We start from the raw sequence: 20,638 nt of genomic DNA, 5'->3' as shown, positions 1-20,638 counted from the left end.
ACCCCAGTTGGAGAGGATCTGATCCGACAAATGGGGCAACTTGAATTGCTCTTCACTCCCATCCTCTCAATCCAGCACCTGCCATCAGCTCCCCCTCACCATTTCCAAATCAGCTCCATCAAACCCGAATACTCCTTATCCACATGGTGCTAAAAACCTGCATCTAAATTGCAGGAAAACAGCAATACATCCATTCCCATCCCTGGCAGTGCCCAAGGCCAGGCTGCGGCTGGGAGCAGCCTGGGACAGTGGGAGGTGTCCCTGCCCATGGCACTGGGCGATCCTTACAGTCCCTTCCAACCCAAACCATTCCACGATTTGATGAGGCACAAGGGAAATGTTAAAAAGAAACGGGTTTTATGCAGATGTTGTTACTCCTCAGCCTGTCAAAACCCAGGCTCTGCATCGCTTCCCAGGGAAACTGAGCTGAACTGTTAACTTCCACGGGGAGAAGTGAGCACAGAATCCCAGGTTTGGGTCGGAAGGGACCTTAAAGCCACCAGTGCCTTCTCTGCCATGGGCAGGGACACCTTCCACTGTCCCAGGCTGCTCCAAGCCCTGTCCAACCTTAAACACCACCAGCAATTCCGCTTCTTTGCATCCAAAATGATCAAATCTTGTGCAATATGGGCACCCCCCACCATTTCTACGACCCCCAGACACTCTGGAGCCGCAATTCCTCCCCCCATGCCCAGGGCTGGGAAGCTCAGGGAGGGATTTGGCGCCTGAGCTCCGCAGGGAGGTTCAAGCGGACTCTGCTGTGCTGAGCAGCCCGAGGTGCCAAGGGAACATTCCCAGCTGGGTTTGGGGGCTGTCCCAAGCACTCTGGGGCAGCTCTTACCTGTCTTGGGCTCTGCAGCCCCTTCGCTCTCTGGCTCCTTCTCCGCGTTCCGCTCGGTTTCCCCTTCCGAGACCTTCTCTCCTTCCTCAGTTTCACTCTCGGCTTTGCTCTCCACCTGAAGGGGATGGCATTGGTTGGACAGTGGCAGGGAGAGGAGACATTCTCTGTTCACTTTGTTCGTGGCCTTCAGATGAATTCATTACCACAATGGAAGAGATTACGTTTTAATCTGTCGCTTAAGGCAAATTTGACAAACCAACCCAAGATGTGAGTGACAGTAAACTGGACCAAGTCCGGTGACCCAGGCCGAGCTGGGTTACTCTGTGGGTACAGAAACTCCTCAACTAAGATCACAGAATCATGGAACGTCTGGGAATATGCAGATTTCCAAGCCTTGAGTGAGTTTCCTCACTTATCTCTTCCCAAATGTCCCTGTATATCAGGGAGGCAGAAGAACTACCCAAAAACAAAGTGGGAAATAACCCCAAGGCTGCACTGATCAGCCTCAGGTTAGTCTGAACTCCTCATCTGATGTAGGAAGCAACAAGAAATATCTCCTATTGCTGCAGACTCCAGAAAAAACCACTCCCATTTACTTATCAGGAAAGCAGCAGGAATTAAATAATAAATAAAACCCCCAAATATTTTAAAATTAAATTTACATATATAATTAAAACATTGATTTTATTAAAATGCACATGAAACAACATTATATTAATATATAAACAAATAAAACAGTAGTCATTTAAATGTCAGGATAATTTAGCAGTAATTAAACTGCCACCCTGGAATTCCAGGGTAGCAGTTTAATCCCAGTTCATGTCTGAAACACTCACTGCAGATTGAGGTACCTGTCTGTGGACACGGGTTATGAAAAAAGCCACAAATGTGTTCCTGCGGTCATTATCAAGAGGTTGAAGGATAATGATAATTAGTGTGTGTAATGAGATAATCGAATATCTGATCTTTACGGGCCGGGCGGATCACCTGCAGCACCAGGAGGACACAAACACACCCATGTCCGAGAGTTCCCGTGGGGAGGCTTGTCCCTGGGCAGCTCAGCTGGAGGCCCCGGGACAGAACTGCCTGTGGAATAGCTGAGAGGATTCCAGAGCCAAAGTCCTGAGAGCCTCGGTGCAAGGCACTGGCCAAGCCCCTGTGCAGGACCAGCCCTGCAGGGGACACTCCAGGATCCCCCAGAGGCCCAAAACTCCAATCCCAGCTCCCACAGCATGTCCCCATTCCCCAGCCCTTTTCCCCCAGGAGCAGGAACAGCCCACTGATGCCTCAGTGCTGTGATTTCAGACTCCATCAGTGAGAAGAGGCTCTGTGGAGGATGGACACTGTGCCTGTGAGGACACAAGCTGTCACAACTGTCCCCTGTCTCACAGGCACCCTAAAACTCCTGAATTCAGGACTGAAGGGCCACAAGCCTCCTGCCAGCAGACCCAAACTCACCTTCTCTGCTGGCTGCCCCTCTGCCTCCGTTTCCATCTTCTCTTCCTCAGCTCCATCTGAGAAACAAAAAGGGTTTAGAACTGTCCCCACAGCCACTCCCCACACTCACACTCTGCTTTGGGGCTTAACTAAAATCTGCTGTTCTCTACCAGAGGCTTCCACAAAGTGCCAGCGCTGAACTGCCACAGACCAGGCTGCTCCCAGCCCTGCCCTGGGGCATTTCCATCTCCCCCCAGCCCTAAACCAGGGCAGACAAGACCCAGCTGGTGCTAAAGTGAGACCACCACGAGCACAGAGGAAGAAATAACAAAGATAATGATGAAGGAGTCGCTGGATGGACACACCTCGAAGCGGGAGTGGTGGAAGAGCTGGGACTCCATCCGGGGCACAGCCCTTGGCAATTCATTTATTGCTATATAAAACATTGATTTGTAAGGACAGCTGGGTCTGGAGATCAGGGGATACCAACCAGCCATGGAAACACCGTGGAGGTGGCTGGATAATGTCCTAGAATCCCAGGTATTTTGTGGGATTGTTGAGAAGTTCAAGAAATCCAAATTCATCCACAGCTCTGCAAGGAGGGACACAGGAGGAAGCACAACCTCGTGGTCCTGGCCCAGGATTTCACAATTTAATGTACAGAGGCATTAAAGGAGCTTATTTAGATCCTGGACTGGGGTGATGCAGAACTGCTGGTGACAAGCCCTGATCCATCTCTAAGCTTCTGAAGACATCAGCTGGTGCTGGGGGTTCATTTTCAGTAATCCTCATTTTCCTGCTAATTCCTGTGTGCTACACTGAGGAAAAACAAGGTACGAAGTGTTCTTCTTGAACAGCAACGGTTCTGTAGAGAAATCTTCACACAAGTCCCTTCCACATATAAGAAAAACCAACTAAAACGTCTGACTGAGGGCTAATAATTTTCCTCACGGCCTATTTTAGGATGATAAACCCACTTATCTGAACGATCTGCCACCATAATTCAATTTAGGGAGACCGGGGGACGTTCCTCCTCACAGGTTTTATCTCAGAGTTAGGATTTAGTGACCCAATAATGTCACAGGGAAAATCTCGATTAGATTTTGTCAGACAGCTCTTTCAAGCCTAGCAGCAGAGTTCCAAACTGGGCTTGAAAGTGTCGTTCCTCCCAGGAAAGTGAAGGATTCACAAAGCAAGCTGGATTCAATCCTTTAAGAAAAAAAAAAACCAAACAAGGGGAGACAAAGTGCAGAATGCTCCAAGTGTGCCCAGGTTGGTGGAACTCAAACCACAAAAAAAAATCCTGCACAGAAATACATAAATTTACATTCTTGGGTGGGGAGGATCATCAAGATCATCCCATTCCCACCCCTGCATGGGCAGGGACACCTTCCACCGTCCCAGGCTGCTCCAAGCCCTGTCCAACCTGGCCTGGGACACTTCCAGACATCCAGGGGCAGCCACAGCTGCTCTGGCCAAGAGACCACTGCCTGGACCACGGGAGCTGCTGAGGGACTGCTGCTGCTGCTGTGGAGAAATCCACAGGATCCCTGAGGCAGGAAAAGCCCTCCCAGCCCACTGAGTGCACCCTGTGCCCAATCCCCACCTTGTCCCCAGCCCGGAGCTCTGAGTGCCACCTCCAGGTGTTCCTTGGACACCCCCAGGGACGGGGATCCAAACCTCCCTGGGCACTTCCAAGGCCTCAGCACCCTTTCCATGGGGAAATTCCTGCTGCTGTCCACCCTGGGCCTCCCCTGGCCCAGCCTGAGGCCGTTCCCGCTCCTCCTGTCCCTGTTCCCTGGAGCACAGCCCGACACCCCGGACGTCCCCTCCTGGCAGGCAGGAGTTCCAAACAAACAGGACATCCCAGAAAAGAAAAACTGCTTCCCATCCACTCTTCAGAGAGGATTTTTCACAAGGAAAAGCACACAGAGCATCTGACAGCGCTCTCAGATCCTCCCTTGTGTCAGGACACACTGATGGACACCATCCGAAGCCAAGTGCTCCTTCCCATTGCCAGGGACACCCTCGGGAGGAGGGGACGTGTGACACCAAGATTATTGCAAACATCCTGATTTAACCTCGCTCCTCTGGTTCTGGCTGCAGCAACGAACGTCAGGTTAAAATTAGCCTGACAGCTTCAGACAGGTTGTGGTCAATGGGTTTTGAAAAGTGTTTTCCTGCATCAGCTGCAGAGCCCTGACGTGCAGTGACAGCGTGGTGGCTGCAGCTCCCAGGGCCACCAGGTCCCACGGGTGGGACAACACACATGCAAGGGACAGCAGGGTCAACCACCCATTGTTTGGGGGGAAAAATGAGTTTGCCTGGGTGGAGGCAGGTTTTTGGTTCTAAATCACGGGCTGCTCAAAGGATCCCAGAGGCGTTAAGGTCGGAAAAGACCTTCGAGTCCAAGATGTGCCTGATCCCCACCTTGCCACCAACCCAGAGCACTGAGTGCCACCTCCAGGCCTTGCTGGGACACCTCTGGACTCCACCACCTCCCCGGGCAGCCCCTTCTAACAGTTAACACCGTTTCCATGAAAAATTCCTCAGGAAGTACCTCAAAACAGTAGAGTCTGGGAAAACTTAATCCCTAAATCCAAAATGAACGGATCCCACAAAGCCCAAAACACGCCTGACCTTCTGCACAGCCGTGAGAGAACTGCCTCTGGCCCCGGGCACAGACACAAACACAACTGCACTGGTTTTCCTGGGTGATCTAATGAGCTCAATGAAAACACATCCCAGAGGAATTCATCAGCTGGAGATCCGTGTCCCTGGGACAAAGGGGGAAGCCTTGACTTTAAGGAGAGAGCCCCTGAAATCCCTTCCCCCTGCACTGAAGATGCTCTTGAACTCTCTTCAGCAGGTTTGGTGCTGCACCTTGCAGGATGTGGGAACCAAGGATCCCAGAATCATTAAAGCTGGAACACTCTGAGGCCATGGAGTCCAGCCTGTGCCCAATCCCCACCTTGTCCCCAGCCCAGAGCTCTGAGTGCCACCTCCAGGAATTCCTGGGACACCACCAGGGATGGGCACTCCAAACCCTCCAGGGCAGTCCCTGCCAATATTTAACAACTTTTCCATGGAGAAATTCCTGCTGATGCCCAACCCGAGTCTCCCCCGAGGCTGTTCCCTCTTGTCCTGTCCCTTTTTCCCCAAATGAAAGGACATTTCTTAGGTCAGGAAGAGGCAGATGGTTGTGAGCCACCAGAGGACACCTCTCAGGAGGGAAAAACCACTGGGAGATGAGGAATCATCACCTCTGCAAGCCCCTCTTTCCACCTCAATCAGCAGGAATTCCGTTCCTATGGAATTCCGTTCTGTCGTGCACATTATCTCCACAAACACTGAGCCCTTTTTACCTAACACATGAACTTGGAGCTGATTTCTGCCCAAGCCCAGGGACTTCAGAGAGAACTTCAACGGACTTTGGGTCAGCAAGGAAACCTGTGCCACATCTCCCTGCTAAAAATTCCCTGTGCTACCAAAGAGACACGGAAGCAGCAGAGCCAGAACCTCCGCTGTCGCGAGAGGAACAAACACGGCTCTGCAAACAAAAGCAGAGTCACCTGCCTGAGCTTCAGCTCAGCAAACGGTTTAAGGTGCCCTCCAGACATCCCAGACTCCTCTGTTTTCACTGAGGCAACACACAACCTGTCAGAGCCAGGCTGAAATGTTAATATTTAATTGAGAGGAAATAGACGATAGCTGTGGAAATATCCCAGCTCTGGGTATGATAACGATGCTGTTATCTAAACATCATTTACATTTCCCACAATAAATCAGGGCTGCTCACACAGCCCGGGGGGCTCAGCAACAGGGGGGCTCCGTGGGGAAGCTGGAAAAGCCACAGCAGCTTCTGTGTGAGCCACGGGAATTCTCCAGGAGAGGAGCGACCCCTCTGTGGTGCATTCCCAGCCGCCAGGACACACCAAAGCTAAGGAGCACTCTGGAATTCACTGGTTTAGTTTCTGTCACCTCCGAGTTCACACCCTGGAGAGCAGGAGAGAAATCTCCCTGCCAAACACGACTGCAATAACCGTGTGCATGTGCCCTCCTTGTGTGTGGTTTTTCTCGAGTGTGCGGTTGGGAAGGAATCAAACCCAGCCACAAAATGGTAAATTTAATTTCCACTGGCACAGTTTACAGGTGGAGGGATGCAGGAAATCAAAGCACCATTCCCTCAGTCGCTGGCACAGAGCAGCCCCAGCCTGAGGCCCCCAGGACAGGTGTCAGTGGAAATACTTACGGAGTAAGACCTGAAATGCTCAGCCCCTTCAGAGGCTGCCTTGAGAAATCAGTGTCATTAACCACCTCTGCAGAGACATTAACAAAGACTTCCCAGAAATTATTAAACACCACAGGTGTGCTGGCTATTCCCTTTCTCTGGAGCTTAATCCCAAGCAGAAGAGCTGGATCCTTGCTTGCTCCCTCGGGCCATTTTCCCTGGCACAGCTGCAGAGCAGCTCCAGTGACTGTGTCCCACAGCCTGCACTGGGGCAGGACTCAGAAAGGTCTTGGTGTTTATTGTGGGGAACTGTTTTAAAACCTTACAGCAGATTGTCTCTGGACAATCTTCCTGGGTCCCTGGCAGTGCCCAAGGCCAGGTTGGACAGGGCTTGGAGCAGCCTGGGGCAGTGGAAGGTGTCCCTGCCATGGCAGGGGTGGCACTGGCTGGGTTTTAGGGTCCTTCCACCCAAACCTTTCCACGGCTCTATGAAAGCAGGAGACAGAGTCCACCACGCTCACCACAGCATCTCCTCATCACCCCACCGAAGCCTCACTTTATCAACTTAAAAGGAATTACCACCAGCTTTTAAGAAACCTAACAATGAAGACTTAGAAGAGGAGATTCTTGGGTATTAACTTAAGCTCCTCCAATCTGTTCCAGTCATTTTCCCTTTTCCCATTCCATATCGACTATAATTCACTGACATTAAATAGTTTTAAAATTATTAACGGAGCTCTGATATAATTTGATTTTTGAAATACGGCAACTAGTGAACTTTAATTCTGGTATGGAACCTTAAGCAGATACTTTTATTTCCCCACAGTTGCATTTAAATATAAAGCCAGCCTTCTGCGATTCCATTACAGAACGGACAGAGGGACAGGACACTGGGAATGGCTTTGAAGAGAAAGAGGGCAGGGTTAGACTGGATACTGGGAAGGAACTGCTCCCTGCGAGGGTGGGCAGGCCCTGGCACAGCTGTGGCTGCACCTGGATCTCTGGCAGTGCCCAAGGCCGGGCTGGATGGGGCTCACCTGGGACAGTGGAAGGTGTCCCTGCCCGTGGCAGGGGTGGCACTGGATGATCCTTGAGGTGCCTTCCAGCCCAGCACCCCTTGATTCTATGACAATGTAAGAGCCAGGGAAGTCTCATTCCCACCTGGAAGCCCAGGCAGACGTTTCCATTTTCCCTCCCTGCCCAGCTGCTCTGAGGTACAATCCCCCCAGTGTCCGAGCACAGCCAGCCACGGCCCGTGGGACAATGCCCGCCACGGACACTCGGGGTCCCTGTGCCCAGCTCTGGGGGGTGGGAGGCTCCACAGATTGCTGAGTGACCCAGTTCACTCGGGCTGAGCAGCTCCCCCAGGGAGAACCATCTGCTCCTGCCCTAATTTATTCCATTAGTCACAGCCCAGTACAAATCGCATTAACGCCGCCGGGGCAGGGCTGGGCCCAGCTCCCCACGCTGCTCACTCACAACTAACTGTGGGGTGAGACCCCTCCAAACACCACTGAGAGCATCTCGGAGTCCCCAGGTCCTGCTTGGGCACAAATTCTCCCAGAGAAAGGGGGGAAAAAGGGCCAACCTGCAGCCTGGCAATGGGGAAAGTCAAAGCAGCCGGTGTGTTACAGGGGCACACGTTCAGGACAAGAGGAAATGGCCTCAGGAGGGACATCAGGAGGAATTCCTTCATGAAAAGGGTTATTAAATATTGGCAGGGGCTGCCCAGGGAGGTTCAGATGGGTCCCAGGAATTCCTGGAGGGGGCACTCAGTGCTCTGGGCTGGGGACAAGGTGGGGATCAGGCACAGGCTGGACTCTGTGACCTTGGAAGGCTTTTCCAACTGAGATGACCCTGTGAAGTCCTTAACACCTGTACAAGGAGAACATGGGAAAGGGGAACAAAGACTGGAAGAAAAATTAAACTTAAGCTGACCTTATTTTAAAAGGAGTATGGAATCAAACTCAGCCCTAGACGGAGTAACACGGAGATCTGGTTTATAGCTGACTTGTAAAGAAACCCCAAAGCCTTGTCCTTCCAGCAGAGCTTCAGGCCTGCTGTCAGCTCTGAGAACACACATTCCAGATGTTTCTCTCCCCTTTCCAGCACACAGTGCACACCATCCCAAAGTACCCAGCTGCCTCGTGGCAAGTCTGTCCCACTGAGGGCAGAACTGAGGTATGTGACAGAAGGGCTGAGTGGTTTGTTTGCTTCTTTCCTAATTAAAAACTATCTCGGTGATTTAAATGGCATTTTGCAATCCAATTTACTGGGCAGTTTCGCAATGGGCGTGAAGTGCTATAAATAGCAGCCCTCCGTGGGTAGCAGTCGATAACTGAAGAGCACCAAACAGCCCCTTGTGATGCCATCCCACAATCTGGCACCTTGCTCGTGTCCCTGGACGGGGTGACAGCAGGTCAGCCGTGCAATGCAGGAGCACATCCCAAATCCAGCCTCCCAGTCAAGCTCCATCACATCCTGCTCAGCTTCACCCAAAGCCAGACGTGCCTTTTCATGTCCAGTCACTAAATTCACTAAAATCATTTGCCATCAGCTGAACAAAGCAGGGCTGAGAGGAAAATAACAGTGACAAGATGGTAGATCCGTAACCGAACGAGGAGAGCAAAGTCTAAGAAAGCCGTGGGGATGGAGTAAACTGTGTCTGCTCCTCCTGCTGGGGAGAGCCACGAGGGGCCAACAGAGAGGGGCACACAGGGCTTCACTTCCCAGGGAGCTGCTTTGACACTCCAGACTAAGGAGGAGCCAATTTGCACCAGCCAGGGTTTCAGAGAAGAGACTTCATAGCAGAGTATTTGCTGAACAGGACAGAAATGAAACCAGGGCTCGTTAACACACACAGGTGATGGCCAGCAGAATTCCAGCCCAGCCAGTGCCAGGACTGGATCATCATGTGCCAGTCCAGCACTTCATCAGAAATTCCTCTCCTGCTGGGTCCACAGTGAGCAACCCACTCAGAGCACCAGATTCACCCTAAAACCCACTGGCCAAACCCCTCAGCCTGCTTTAACACCGCAAAGGCAGCATCCTCCAACACCCCCACTAATGGAATATCCTGCTCTGGTATTTTTGCTCAGTCCACTCTTGTGCATCCCAAGCAACATTTCCACACAGAGAGTAAAAAAAAAACCAAACTCCTAAAAGTCAAGGTACTCCTAAATTCCTTAGTTCAGTGTCCAAGCCAACCCTACAGTGAGCAGAAGAACCCCATCCCCTTCTCCCTATCACAACTTCCATCTCCTGCTGGAGGTGCGTTTGGGGTTTATCCTGACTCAGAGGAACATGCCCCCAGGGAAGCCCGGCTGCAGCATTCCTGGGGATGCAGAACTCACCCATCTTCTCGGGCTCATCAGGGCCGGTGCCAGCGATGCAGCTGCTCTCCAGGCCGTAGGTTGGATCCACCTTCCCAGAGGCTCGAGCTGCTTCCTGCACCTTCTTCACGTGGGCTTCCACCAGCTCCAGGGGCACCTCCTCTCTGACCCGGGAAAACTCCTCTGGGGGACACCACACAGGAAATGAGACATTCTGGGGGTTTTGCAGCAAATTAAGTCACAATTTCTCTGATCAGTGTGCAGGTAAACCCTGGGACAAAGGGAAACCTCAAACATCTGAGTTCCTTCCCGACACACGGGGTGGTTGATTTTGTCTTTCAGATGTGGTAGACAAGAGTCTCTTCCCAATTACATAGAATTGTGTTTTACGTGGAAAAAAACAAGGAAAAACTTGAAAGGAACTGTTTTATCAAGCGGACACATCCAATGCCCACTCAAGACTTGAACCTTCTAGATCAAGTGTCCCGTTGCAGGAGGTGGAAGGGGAGGTCCCTTTAAGGCCCCTTCCAACTCAGTCCACTCTGGGAATTCGAGGCAAATAACTTCACCCGGGTAAAACAGGGAAACTGCAAGATTCCCACTGAATTTACCCAGAGCTGCACTGGCAACAGTGCTCAGAGGAACAGCGACCACATCAGCAGCAGTGAGGGCAGAAAGCAACACCAGCCATTCTTAGGCACTCAGTGGCCTTCTGGAGCCACTCCAACTTCAGAGTGGTGGGGTTGGGAAGGTCTGGAGATCACCCAGGCCAACCCCCTGCCCAGGCAGGGTCACCTGCAGCAGTGACACAGGGATGTGTCCAGACAGGGAGACTCCAGGACCCCCTGGGCAGCTGTTCCAGGGACTTCTCTGCCCCTCCGTGGGAAGAGGCTCTTCCTGCTGCTGAGCTGGAGCTTGGCGTGCTTTGGCCTGTGCCCACTGCTCCTTGTCCTTGTCACTGAACAGAGCCTGGCGCCCTTCTCCTGGCACACAGTTGGAGAGATTGGTGTGGATTGCTGGGATCCCCTCTGAGCCTTCCCTTCCCCAGCCTGCCCAGGCCCAGCTCCTGCAGTCTGTGCTCAGCAGAGATGCTCCAGAGCCCCGAACATCTCCTGGACGTGGCCTCTGCCGGACCCTCTCCTGCAGCTCCTCGTACTGAGGAGCCCAGACCTGGACAGGATATTCCAGCTGTGCCTCCCAGGCCACCCTGGCTGCAAACGGGATTTCAGGACAGCAGAACTCAAACGTGGGAAGAGCTTTTCCTACACAACCTGTCCCTCTAATTCCCATGTTTTACCCTCGCTGGGGGCTCTGGAGCCCCCTCTCTGCAGGGACAGACACCTCCCATGTTTTACTCTCCCTGGGGGCTCTGCAGGGACAGACACCTCCCATGTTTTACCCTCCCTGCGGGCTCTGGAGCCCTCTCTCCGCAGGGACAGACACCTCCCATGTTTTACCCTCCCTGGGGGCTCTGCAGCCCTCTCTCCGCAGGGACAGACTCTCTGCTGGCCGTACCCAGGGCGGCCTTGGCGGCGGCCGAGGCCACGCGCGGATCCACCACGGAGGCCAGGAAGGCCACGGTGCTCATGACGGGGTTGCCCGACTGGCTGAAGGGCACAGGCTGGTAGGCCAGGGGCCCCAGCGAGGCGTCCGAGTTCTCCAGGTAGGGATCCTCGATGGGCAGGCGCAGGAAGTGCAGGATGCACTCGTCCTGCGTGCGGCTGCCCACGTGCTCCGACACCTTGTTCCAGTCGTCCTTGTACATCTCCAGGGCCTGCAAAAGGAAAGGCAAAAGCAGCGGCTACACGCGGCCTGCTCTGACCAGCACCGTTGTGGGCAAAAGGATTTCCCATACTGGTTTTACTGGGGTGATGCCTTAAGCTTTAGCTTTGATGTATTTCAGGTTCCGTGCTGCCCAGGGGTGCAGCTCTGAGCTCACAGTCAGCGTCACTCAGCTCTGCACACAGCAGGGACATAAAACAAATCCTTCTCCTGCTGCACGCCAAGGACAACTTCCAACCCAACAGCACAAACAATGGAGACTGAAGGGAGGAACAAGAAGGATGGGACTGCATCACCTGCAGCTGGAATTGGACAATTAAACCTCAATATGCAAGTGGACCAAAACTTACAAAAATGTAAGACCTCGTGACCGGTCATGCATTTTGTGACCATTTTGGGTCCACCTTGGGTGCAGCCCTGGCCAGGCTCCTGTCCTGCCCAAGGTGTATCCTAAAGGCTTTTCAATAAATCTCTACTTTATTCTCTAGCTCTGTCCAGTCTCTGTTCCAGCTCAGCCTTCCCAAGGCATCACTGTGATCCTATTTCCCATTTCAAGACCCCGGGCAACACCAGGAGAGGTTGTGAGAGCTCCACGGGAGAAGCCCTTGGCTTGGGAATGACCCTGGGACAGCCTGGTCCCCACCATGGGAATCAACATTCCCAAGCCCTGCTGAGCCCTTCTCCTGCCCCCTGGGATCCTCCAGGGTTTGAGGAGATGAGAGACTGCTCAGCTCAGCAGGTCACACTCAGGGAGATATTTATTCTCTGCTCAGCCTTTATTTCCCTTTCCCTAATTTCAGCTCTGGGCTCTCAGTCCCCGTGTCTTTGTTTTTAACCCCGCCGGCACACGAGATCAGCTCTGCTTCTCAAGCCCCAAATTTCTGCTCTCTGCTCCTTCTCCTTCCCCGTCTGTTGTTTTCCTGCCAGACAAACCCTCGCTCGCAATAAATGTCCTTCCTAAAAATAGCTGAAAATGCACTTAACTCTGCCTGAGCCGTGCAGACACAGAGGGGGCTGTAGTTTGGGGAGGAAAACTCTATTTCCTACCCCAAATTATTCAGTCAACAGGCAGAAGGCCAATAATTATTTCAGATACGATTTATTATTTGGAACTTCACTGCCTATCTGTTTGCCCAAAGCTACCCTGAGGATTTAATTGGACTGAGCTGGCTTGTTACAGCTGAATTGCTTATGCTTGAACTGATATACTCTTTACTGATTTATTCATAGAGCAAGTCCATGGAAAAAGGAGGAACAAAAACATTACTAATTTAAACTCATTAAACAGAATTGCAATCTCAAGATTTAGGGGGGGTTTTGGTTTGTCTTAAAAACAGAATATGAAACTGGATTGTTTCACTGGGCTACAGCGTGCACTGTATGGCCAAAAGCTAAAAAACATCCAAACCAGTGAATTGCAAATAATAGTACTATTAATGTTAAATATTTAAATAATATATTTAAATAAATAAAAAAGGAAAGAAGGCAGTATCTCAAGGCATTAGCCTTGTTTCTCCTTACAAGAATGCCATGGGAAACATCTTAGCTCTGTACACCCTTTAAGCAAAATGTTTCCACGTGCCAAGAGAAAAGTATTGGCTAAACAGTGAATATCTACCTAAAATAAATAGGGAAAAAAGGGAGACTTTGGCTGTTTGATGACCACACTCCATATGTGTGAAGACTGAATCACAGCTGCTGATTTGGCACCGACACAGGTCCATCCTCCAGGCTTTTCCCCAGGAAATTAACTTTTCAATGGGTTTATCGACACATGGGAAGACAAAAGAGCTGAAACGACCAGGCAACTGCAGTATGCTCTGAGCTCTGCAAATAAACCCCAAAAAAACAACAGAGATCCAAACTGGAATGCTCAGAACTCTGAAAGAGTTTCTCTCAAAGAAAGAAATCAGCCATGCAGCCGCTACATCAGGAAAATGTTCCTGTGAAAGCAAAGCTGGGGAGAAGATCTTTTCTTTGCAGAAGTGGCAGCACTTGGAATTATTTCAGGCCGCTGAGATTCTTCTGCTGAAGCAGAGAGAAACAACTGCCCTGATGTGAGAGCCCAGAACCCTGCGCAGCTCCTTGGGAGGGTTCCAGCCCCACTGCAATTCCAGGAGGTCCTGCCACCCCCATGTGCTCCAGAGCTTCACTTGAGGCCACCTGAGGACACCAGCCTGCCTTATAAGGCACCTCGTGGAATCATCCCAGGGATTTTTTTTTTTGCAGACTTCCAGAAAAAGCTCAAAGAACACCTCAAGTGCAGCTACGAGGAAAACGAGGAGGAGACAGATGGGATGAAGGAGCAACCAAAGAACTTCCCTTCTCCGTGGCCTCAAGTGTTCCCCAACCACTTCAGCTGCCAAAATGAGCTGTTTCCCTCAGCTATGGCAAGGCTTGGAAATCAAAATTTCCCAGGATTTATCTGAGTGCCAGGTAAACCTTTTCCTGAACTATTTACCACTGCTTGAACCACTGACATTATTTCACGCTGTCAGCGAGGCCTGCTGAATGAAAACGCCTCTCTGCACTGCAAAACCTGCTCTTGACTTACACAAAGTTCTTAAATGCTTCACTCCTGGCTTGCAGGTCCAATTTAGAACCAAACCTCAGCCACAAGGCAGCCCCTCTCTCACAGAGCTGCTCCTGCCTGCTGTTTTTGGTAGCAACACTCTTGCATCCGTGATGACAATTGTCATCTAACTCCAAAAAACCACACACTTGTGGATTTTTAAAGCCTGAACTACCCCTTCTGCTTTGGTTTCCTCCCCTTTGGCTTGGCCTCATGAACTCACCTCTAACAGCAGCAGCGTCTCCTGCTCCGTCCATTCTCTGCCAGCACTGGCACCTTTACTCTACAAAAGACAGAAGGAGGAAAAAAAAAAGGTGAAACACAGGACTTCTTGCACAAAACCCTGCAGGAGAAAACACTGAGGAGGCAAAGGGAAGAATCTGTGATCTGATCCACTCAAGCTGAGCAGCCCCAGGTCACCCCATGCAGGGCTCCGTGTGATTTACTCCTCAGTGAAGGCACAGCTGGGGGTTACACATCCCAGCCTCCCACCACACCTTCCCGAGATAAAGCAAAGGGATCCCAGTGATCTGTGCCTGCACACCCAGCAGAGAGGGTTTTCCTGAATAATAAACCCCCTCTGAGTGCTGAAGACAGAGTGGGCTGGACCAAAATGAGTTAATTTATCTCTAAGTTCATCAGTAACTCAGTAGAGAAATAACAACTCTTTACAGGAGGATGAGCTACGTGAGAGGGGAGAGTAATTCCAGCAGAAATTATCATCTGCACATCCAGCTATCCCCTGCTCCAAGGGCTGCTGCTGCTCCCAAATCTACACCTCGTGGTAAACTGCTCAGATTGGATCAAAATCCCAAATTCCTGGTGAAACTTCCCCTCCTGTGACACCCTGACCCAGCACCAAAGCAGCTGCTGAGGAACATCAGCACCATTGGATGGCTCCGTGCTAGACTGAAAGGAAGAGGCTATTTAGGATAATAAATGTTATCTCCAGATGCATTTCAAACAGCTCATTAACCCACAGAGAACATTAATCAATGTGAGTCGCCCAACTGCTGCTCCCCACAGCCAAAAGCCCCGGCACACAGAAACCAAAGAGGGAAATCTGCCAACAAACCTGCTCCAGTTCACAGCTCCTGTAAACACAGCCAGAGCCCAGAACCAGCAACAGATTTATCAATGTGGAGAACATTTATACCTCCCTTAACGAGTGAAAAAGTCAATCCGTGAAATGTGAGATGGAACCAGCCTCATAAAAATACCTCCAGAACGGGTTTGGGTTTGTGGGGTTTTTAAAGGATGGTCTGAAGCGGTAAATAGTGTTTCAACAGTTATATCTTAGGTTTAACCAGTGACCTCTGAGGACAATGAACCAGTGACACGGATTTAGCCTGATGCCACCCACGGGAGGCACTGTCCAGCTCTGGAGATTCCCAATTCCCACTGGAGGCTGTGCTGAGGCACCCTGGCATTCCCACAGCACCCCCAGGGAGCAGGGAAAGGCAGGAGGCTGTGCAATCAGCACGTCACTGCAGTGATGTCCCCCAAGTGTAATTATCCTGTGTAACACTCTGCAACGACAGCGCCCAAAGGTCCCCTGCAACAGCCCCAGGACACCCAAAGCAGTGGGAATTGGGCTCCCTGGTTGTCAACCTGGAAAACAGGAAGGGCAGAGATCCTGCTGGAAGCTGTGTCCTAAATCACTGGATGGTTTGCGGATGCTGAACCATTCCAGCAGGACACACAGGAACGCAACGAGTTTGGCATCTGAGGGCTGACAGTGTGAACCGGACTGGGACGTTGTCCATGTCTTTATTCCCATAAAATCACAATTCCAGCACAACCTCCCCCCATAGTGTCCTGCACAGGGATGGAGGACATCTAAACCAGGAGTCACCTCAGAGACACAAAGTGGGGGACACCTGAGGAATAAAAGCTCACTGGGAGCTGTAGGGAGGATCCCAGGACACTTGCCTTGGCCAAAGTCTTTTTGGAGTAAATGTCTGTGCGAAGGCCAAAGTTCTGCAGGTCAGTTGGCTTCTCCTTGTTTTTCTCAGGAAAGCTCAGCATCTGCTGGGCAGCTGGAACCTGGGAACAAACGTTACAGGGGAAAGGGGAGAGGGGCAGGAATCAAAAGCGATCCAAGGTTTTCAGACCGACACTCAACAGAACATGGACTGGACAGAGAAGCTGAACGCAAACCCAAGACATTAAAACCAATGTCTGAGCAACGTGTGAGTGGTTCTGCACAGAACTGCCACAGATGCTGCGCCCAGCTGGGCAGGAAGGGGACAATTCCCCAGCTGGGCAGGAAGGGGACATTCCAAGGACCCCGGGCTCACCTGCGGGGTGCGGATGTGCAGCGGCATCAGCCCCGAGGGGGTGTCGGCCAGCACGTTGAAGTGGGGGGTCGGGGGGGGCCCCATGGCCATGGGGCGGCTCTCGGGGTCCACCTGGTAGTTGATGAGCCCCCACTGCTCCAGGAAGGCGTGGACCCTGAGAACAACAGCACAAATCCAGTCTTTGCCGCCAAAGATTCGCTTGTGCTTCGTGCGGGAGGTGACAAAAGGACAAAGCTGATGTTTCTGGATCAAATCCACACCCAGGAGCTCCTCCAGTCCTTCCTTAATCCCAAAGAGGAAAACAAATCCCAGAGCAGGAGCTGGGTACACACCTGAGGGCACTGCAGTGGGATGTATAGACCAAAGCCTGACTGGGTCCAGTTCTGGGCCCCAAAGAAAGACCCTGAGGGGCTGGAGTGTGTCCAGGGCAGGGAACGGAGCTGGGAAGGGGCTGGAGCCCCAGGAGGGGCTGAGGGAGCTGGGAAAGGGGCTGAGCCTGGAGAAAAGGAGGCTCAGGGGGGACCTGGTGGCTCTGCACAAGTCCCTGCCAGGAGGGGACAGCCGGGGAACAGGGACAGGAGGAGAGGGAACGGCCTCAGGCTGGGCCAGGGCAGGCTCAGGGTGGGCAGCAGCAGGAATTTCCCCATGGAAAGGGGGCTCAGGCCTTGGAAGAGGCTGCCCAGGGAGGTGACCTGGAAGCATCCAGGGAAGGCCTGGATGTGGCCCTCAGTGCTCTGGTGGGGACAGATCACGGGCTGGACTCAACCTTTGGAGGGCTTTTCCCCCCTCAGTTATTCCATGATGCTGCTGACACCTGGAAACTTCCAGAAGCTCCAAGCCCAAAGCCCCAGAGCCCCCACTGTCACCTCATGACAGCACAGACGTCCCCAGTGAGGTTCCTCCTGCAGGCAGTGCTGGTCAGGTACTCCTGCGGGTTCAGCCGGTACGTGTCGATCATGAAGTTCCTGTAGGCCAAGTATCTGCAACACAGCAAACACCAACCTGTGTGCCCTCACCTCCAGCACAGCCCAGAGCAGGCATCCTAATGTTCACCCCCCAGACAAGGGGAATTCACACTCCCCCAGACTCCTTGGCTCTGGCTTTTCCCCTGTTTGGATCAGCAGCACGTGGAAACACGTCTAAATTGTAAATCACGCAGTTATCTCTTTGGTCGCTGACCAAATATTCCCACGACGGAGAAGAAGCTGCAGGGTGAAAATCAGGGGTCTGGTCTGCACACAGGAACAGGATAAATAATCCTCGTGTGTCCCTGTGCGAAAAGAAAAAAAGCTGCCCAGAAAAGCAGAGGTGGATGGATGTTTTTCATGGACAAAGGGATGAGGCAGGAAAGGCTGGAGAACAGCAGCACGGAGAAGAAAAGATCTTTGAAAAGCAGAGGACAAGAGCCCAGAGCCAGCACAGCTGGCAACAGCCGGAGCAGAAACAATCGCTGAGAGATTCCCCCCATTTCAGTAAGGTTTTGGAATATACTGATGCTTCCTAATACAAGTTATCCTGAAGAAAATAAGCTGCCATGAAGTTATTGATAGCCCTGCTCTTGAGAGGGGACAAACCCATCTGCCAAAGACAGCTTGGCACCATCCAGGCTGGATGGGGCTTGGAGCAACCTGGGCTATGGAAGGTGTCCCTGCTCATGGCAGGTAGGTGGAATGAGATGGGCTTTAAGGTCCTTTTGTGCCCAAACTCTTCCAGGATTTTATTAAGCGAGTATCCAATGTAAAGCTGTGGTTTTAAAGCCGATTTCTGCCTTTGGAAAATTCCAGGGGGGAACGTTTCACATGCAGTGTGCGAAGCAGCTGGGAACCAAAAATATAAATCATCCAGGCAAGGCCTGAGCAGGCAGATGCTGCAAGCACATGTCCCTGCCAAAATCCCACATCTTCCTCCTGACCAAATCATATGGGCAACTGGCTGGAAGAAAATTGCTGGAGTAGGTGTTTGGCTCCATGTGGGATGTTTGGGAGGCAAGAGACAAAAAGGAGCTTCTCCCACAGAGGAAAACCGAGGAACATTCCTGAATGCTCCAGGGGAGGAGGGGGAGAACCTGCCCAGGAACAGGTCTTGGCTGCAGGAATTAGTGTTTATTAGCAAAGGTCACATCACGAGGTGGAGAGAGAAGCCCGAAGCAGAAACATCCCCAGGTTTATTCTGAAGGGAGATGGTTTTGAGCCATGACACGACCCATCAGCTAAACCCTGTCAGCAGTGAGAAGAAAAGTCAAGCAGGATTTAGCTCAATCCCTTTTCAGCCAGGGCCCACCCCCAGGCACTGCTGTCACAAGCAAGAACCTGGGTGAGCTCCTCCAACACGGTGTTTTGGCCTGAACATTCAGCCGGAGGCGACTCATCTCCGTTCAGAGGGCTGGTCCTCTTTTATTTCAAAAGAAAACACAAAGCCAGGACCACGTGCTACTCCCACAACCCCGAAATGGCACCAAAAATAGATCTGCAGGATGAGATGAGGACTGGGAGGAGTCCCCAGCCCGCCTCTCTCACAGGCAGTACCCAGTGGCAGCCCGGGAGGAGCAGCAGGAGCCCTGATGGTGGGATGCCAGCTGGAGAAGGGCACCTGGGCCTGCAGTGACAATCACAGGGAGAGAAATCCAGCAGAGAAACATTCCCTCCACATTCCAGCTGTCTGCCGCCTCTCACTCGGAGAAACCCCCAAAGTACAATTTCCTGGGCAGCAAATCTGCTGGAACAGAGTCAGTGCTGGGTGGACTCTGGAACAAGCCCACTTTGGACAGGCAGGGAGTGGGACAAGAGGATTTTTACAGTCTCTTGTGCCCCCAGGCCATGCTGGGGCTCCAGCTGCGGTTACTCTGCACTCACACATGCAGAGAAGCTGTGAGGACAAGGACTGGAAATCCTTGGGGGTGCCAGGAGCCTCAGGGGCCGTCTGAGCCAAGCTCCTACTCAAGCCATGAATTCTCACCAGGTTTCTTAGGGCTTTGTCCAGGAAGGACAAGAAAGAGCAATCCCAACTTCCCATGGCCCCATCCCAGTGCCTCATCTCGTTCAGAGTTCAAAACTCCCCTTTCCTCCACCTGAAACCTGCTGTTTCAGCCAGACCTGCGTGTGCCCTGTCACAGGCTCAGTGACAGCCTGGCTGCACCCCAGGGACCTCCTGGGCCAGGGGACAAACACCACGAGGGCCCCAGGAAAAAGGACAGCCTCTAATTTCTCTTTCTTTATCAGACCTGAAGCATCACAGACCAACAGCCACACCTGAGGTGGGACATCCCAGCATAAGGACAATCTCGGCAGGAATTCTCCTCTCCTGGCAATGTTCCCCTGGAGAATCTCCCCGGGGAGACTGGGAAGGAATTCCTGGCTGGGAGAGTGGGGAGGAGCTGGGATGGAATTCCCAGAGCAGCTGTGGCTGCCCCTGGATCCCTGGCAGCGTCCAAGGCCAGGTTGGACAGGGCTTGGAGCAGCCTGGGGCAGTGGGAGGTGTCCCTGCCATGGCTGGGGTGGCACTGGGTGTTTTTTAAGGTTCCTTCCAGCCCAAACCCTTCTGGGATTCCATGGAACGCTGTGAATGAGCAATGAGGGGCCCAGATGACATCAGGACGATGAGGAAACACCTCAAACACTCCCTTCAGTACTTGATTGAAAAACCACCTTCTAAAATCCCCAAAAGCTTTGCAACCAGGCCAAGGTGTGACACCAAGACAAGGTGACCCCAAGCAGGCCAGTCCCACTGCCCACACTGACCAGCACACGCTGGTGTCCAAATCCAGCATTTTTTTTGGTGTGAAATCTCAGGTTTTAGGATCATTTCCATAGAAACAAGCATATTGTTCAAAAGCCTTTGACCAGCTCTCATTTATCCACGGCCTTTCATGATCACTCTGAATAACCAAACCCAAACCAGAAGATTCACTCCACAACCTGAGACAGGATCTACAAGGCATGGAAATACAGGAATACAGCGTGGCACGAGGAGAGAGGGAGGAATAAGGAGGATTATTCCATTTCTACCTTTCATGACATTTTAACACGACTTTGGAAGTTGATCACATCCTGTACCACACAGAGTTCAAGATTTTGTTCCAATATTACTTGGGGGAAGGCAGTTTTATTTTACCTGGACGAGCACTGGTAAATATCACTGTGATGT

General features: G+C 52.0%; 1 protein-coding gene across 1 annotated transcript in view; it reads right to left on the bottom strand.

Moving 5' to 3' along the window:
* SMARCC1 (SWI/SNF related, matrix associated, actin dependent regulator of chromatin subfamily c member 1) overlaps nt 1-20,638 on the bottom strand; it is a 64,195-nt gene that overhangs the window by 20,263 nt on the left and 23,294 nt on the right. Inside the window, exons 16-23 of the mRNA XM_066202484.1 lie at nt 17,362-17,475; nt 16,496-16,649; nt 16,128-16,241; nt 14,419-14,478; nt 11,357-11,615; nt 9,863-10,024; nt 2,300-2,355; nt 842-956 (exon numbers count right to left, since the gene is read on the bottom strand). Coding sequence (XP_066058581.1) covers nt 842-956; nt 2,300-2,355; nt 9,863-10,024; nt 11,357-11,615; nt 14,419-14,478; nt 16,128-16,241; nt 16,496-16,649; nt 17,362-17,475 — 1,034 coding nt within the window. The remainder of the gene's footprint in view (nt 1-841; nt 957-2,299; nt 2,356-9,862; nt 10,025-11,356; nt 11,616-14,418; nt 14,479-16,127; nt 16,242-16,495; nt 16,650-17,361; nt 17,476-20,638) is intronic.

This window comes from Chamaea fasciata, unplaced genomic scaffold, assembly GCF_029207755.1.
Source record: "Chamaea fasciata isolate MVZ Bird 193981 ecotype frontalis unplaced genomic scaffold, bChaFas1.0.hap1 SCAF_1, whole genome shotgun sequence".
In the NCBI taxonomy this organism is placed as follows: domain Eukaryota; kingdom Metazoa; phylum Chordata; class Aves; order Passeriformes; family Sylviidae; genus Chamaea; species Chamaea fasciata.
The sequence above is the reverse complement of the archived record's forward strand: the minus strand, read 5'-3'. Positions and strand labels throughout refer to the sequence as shown.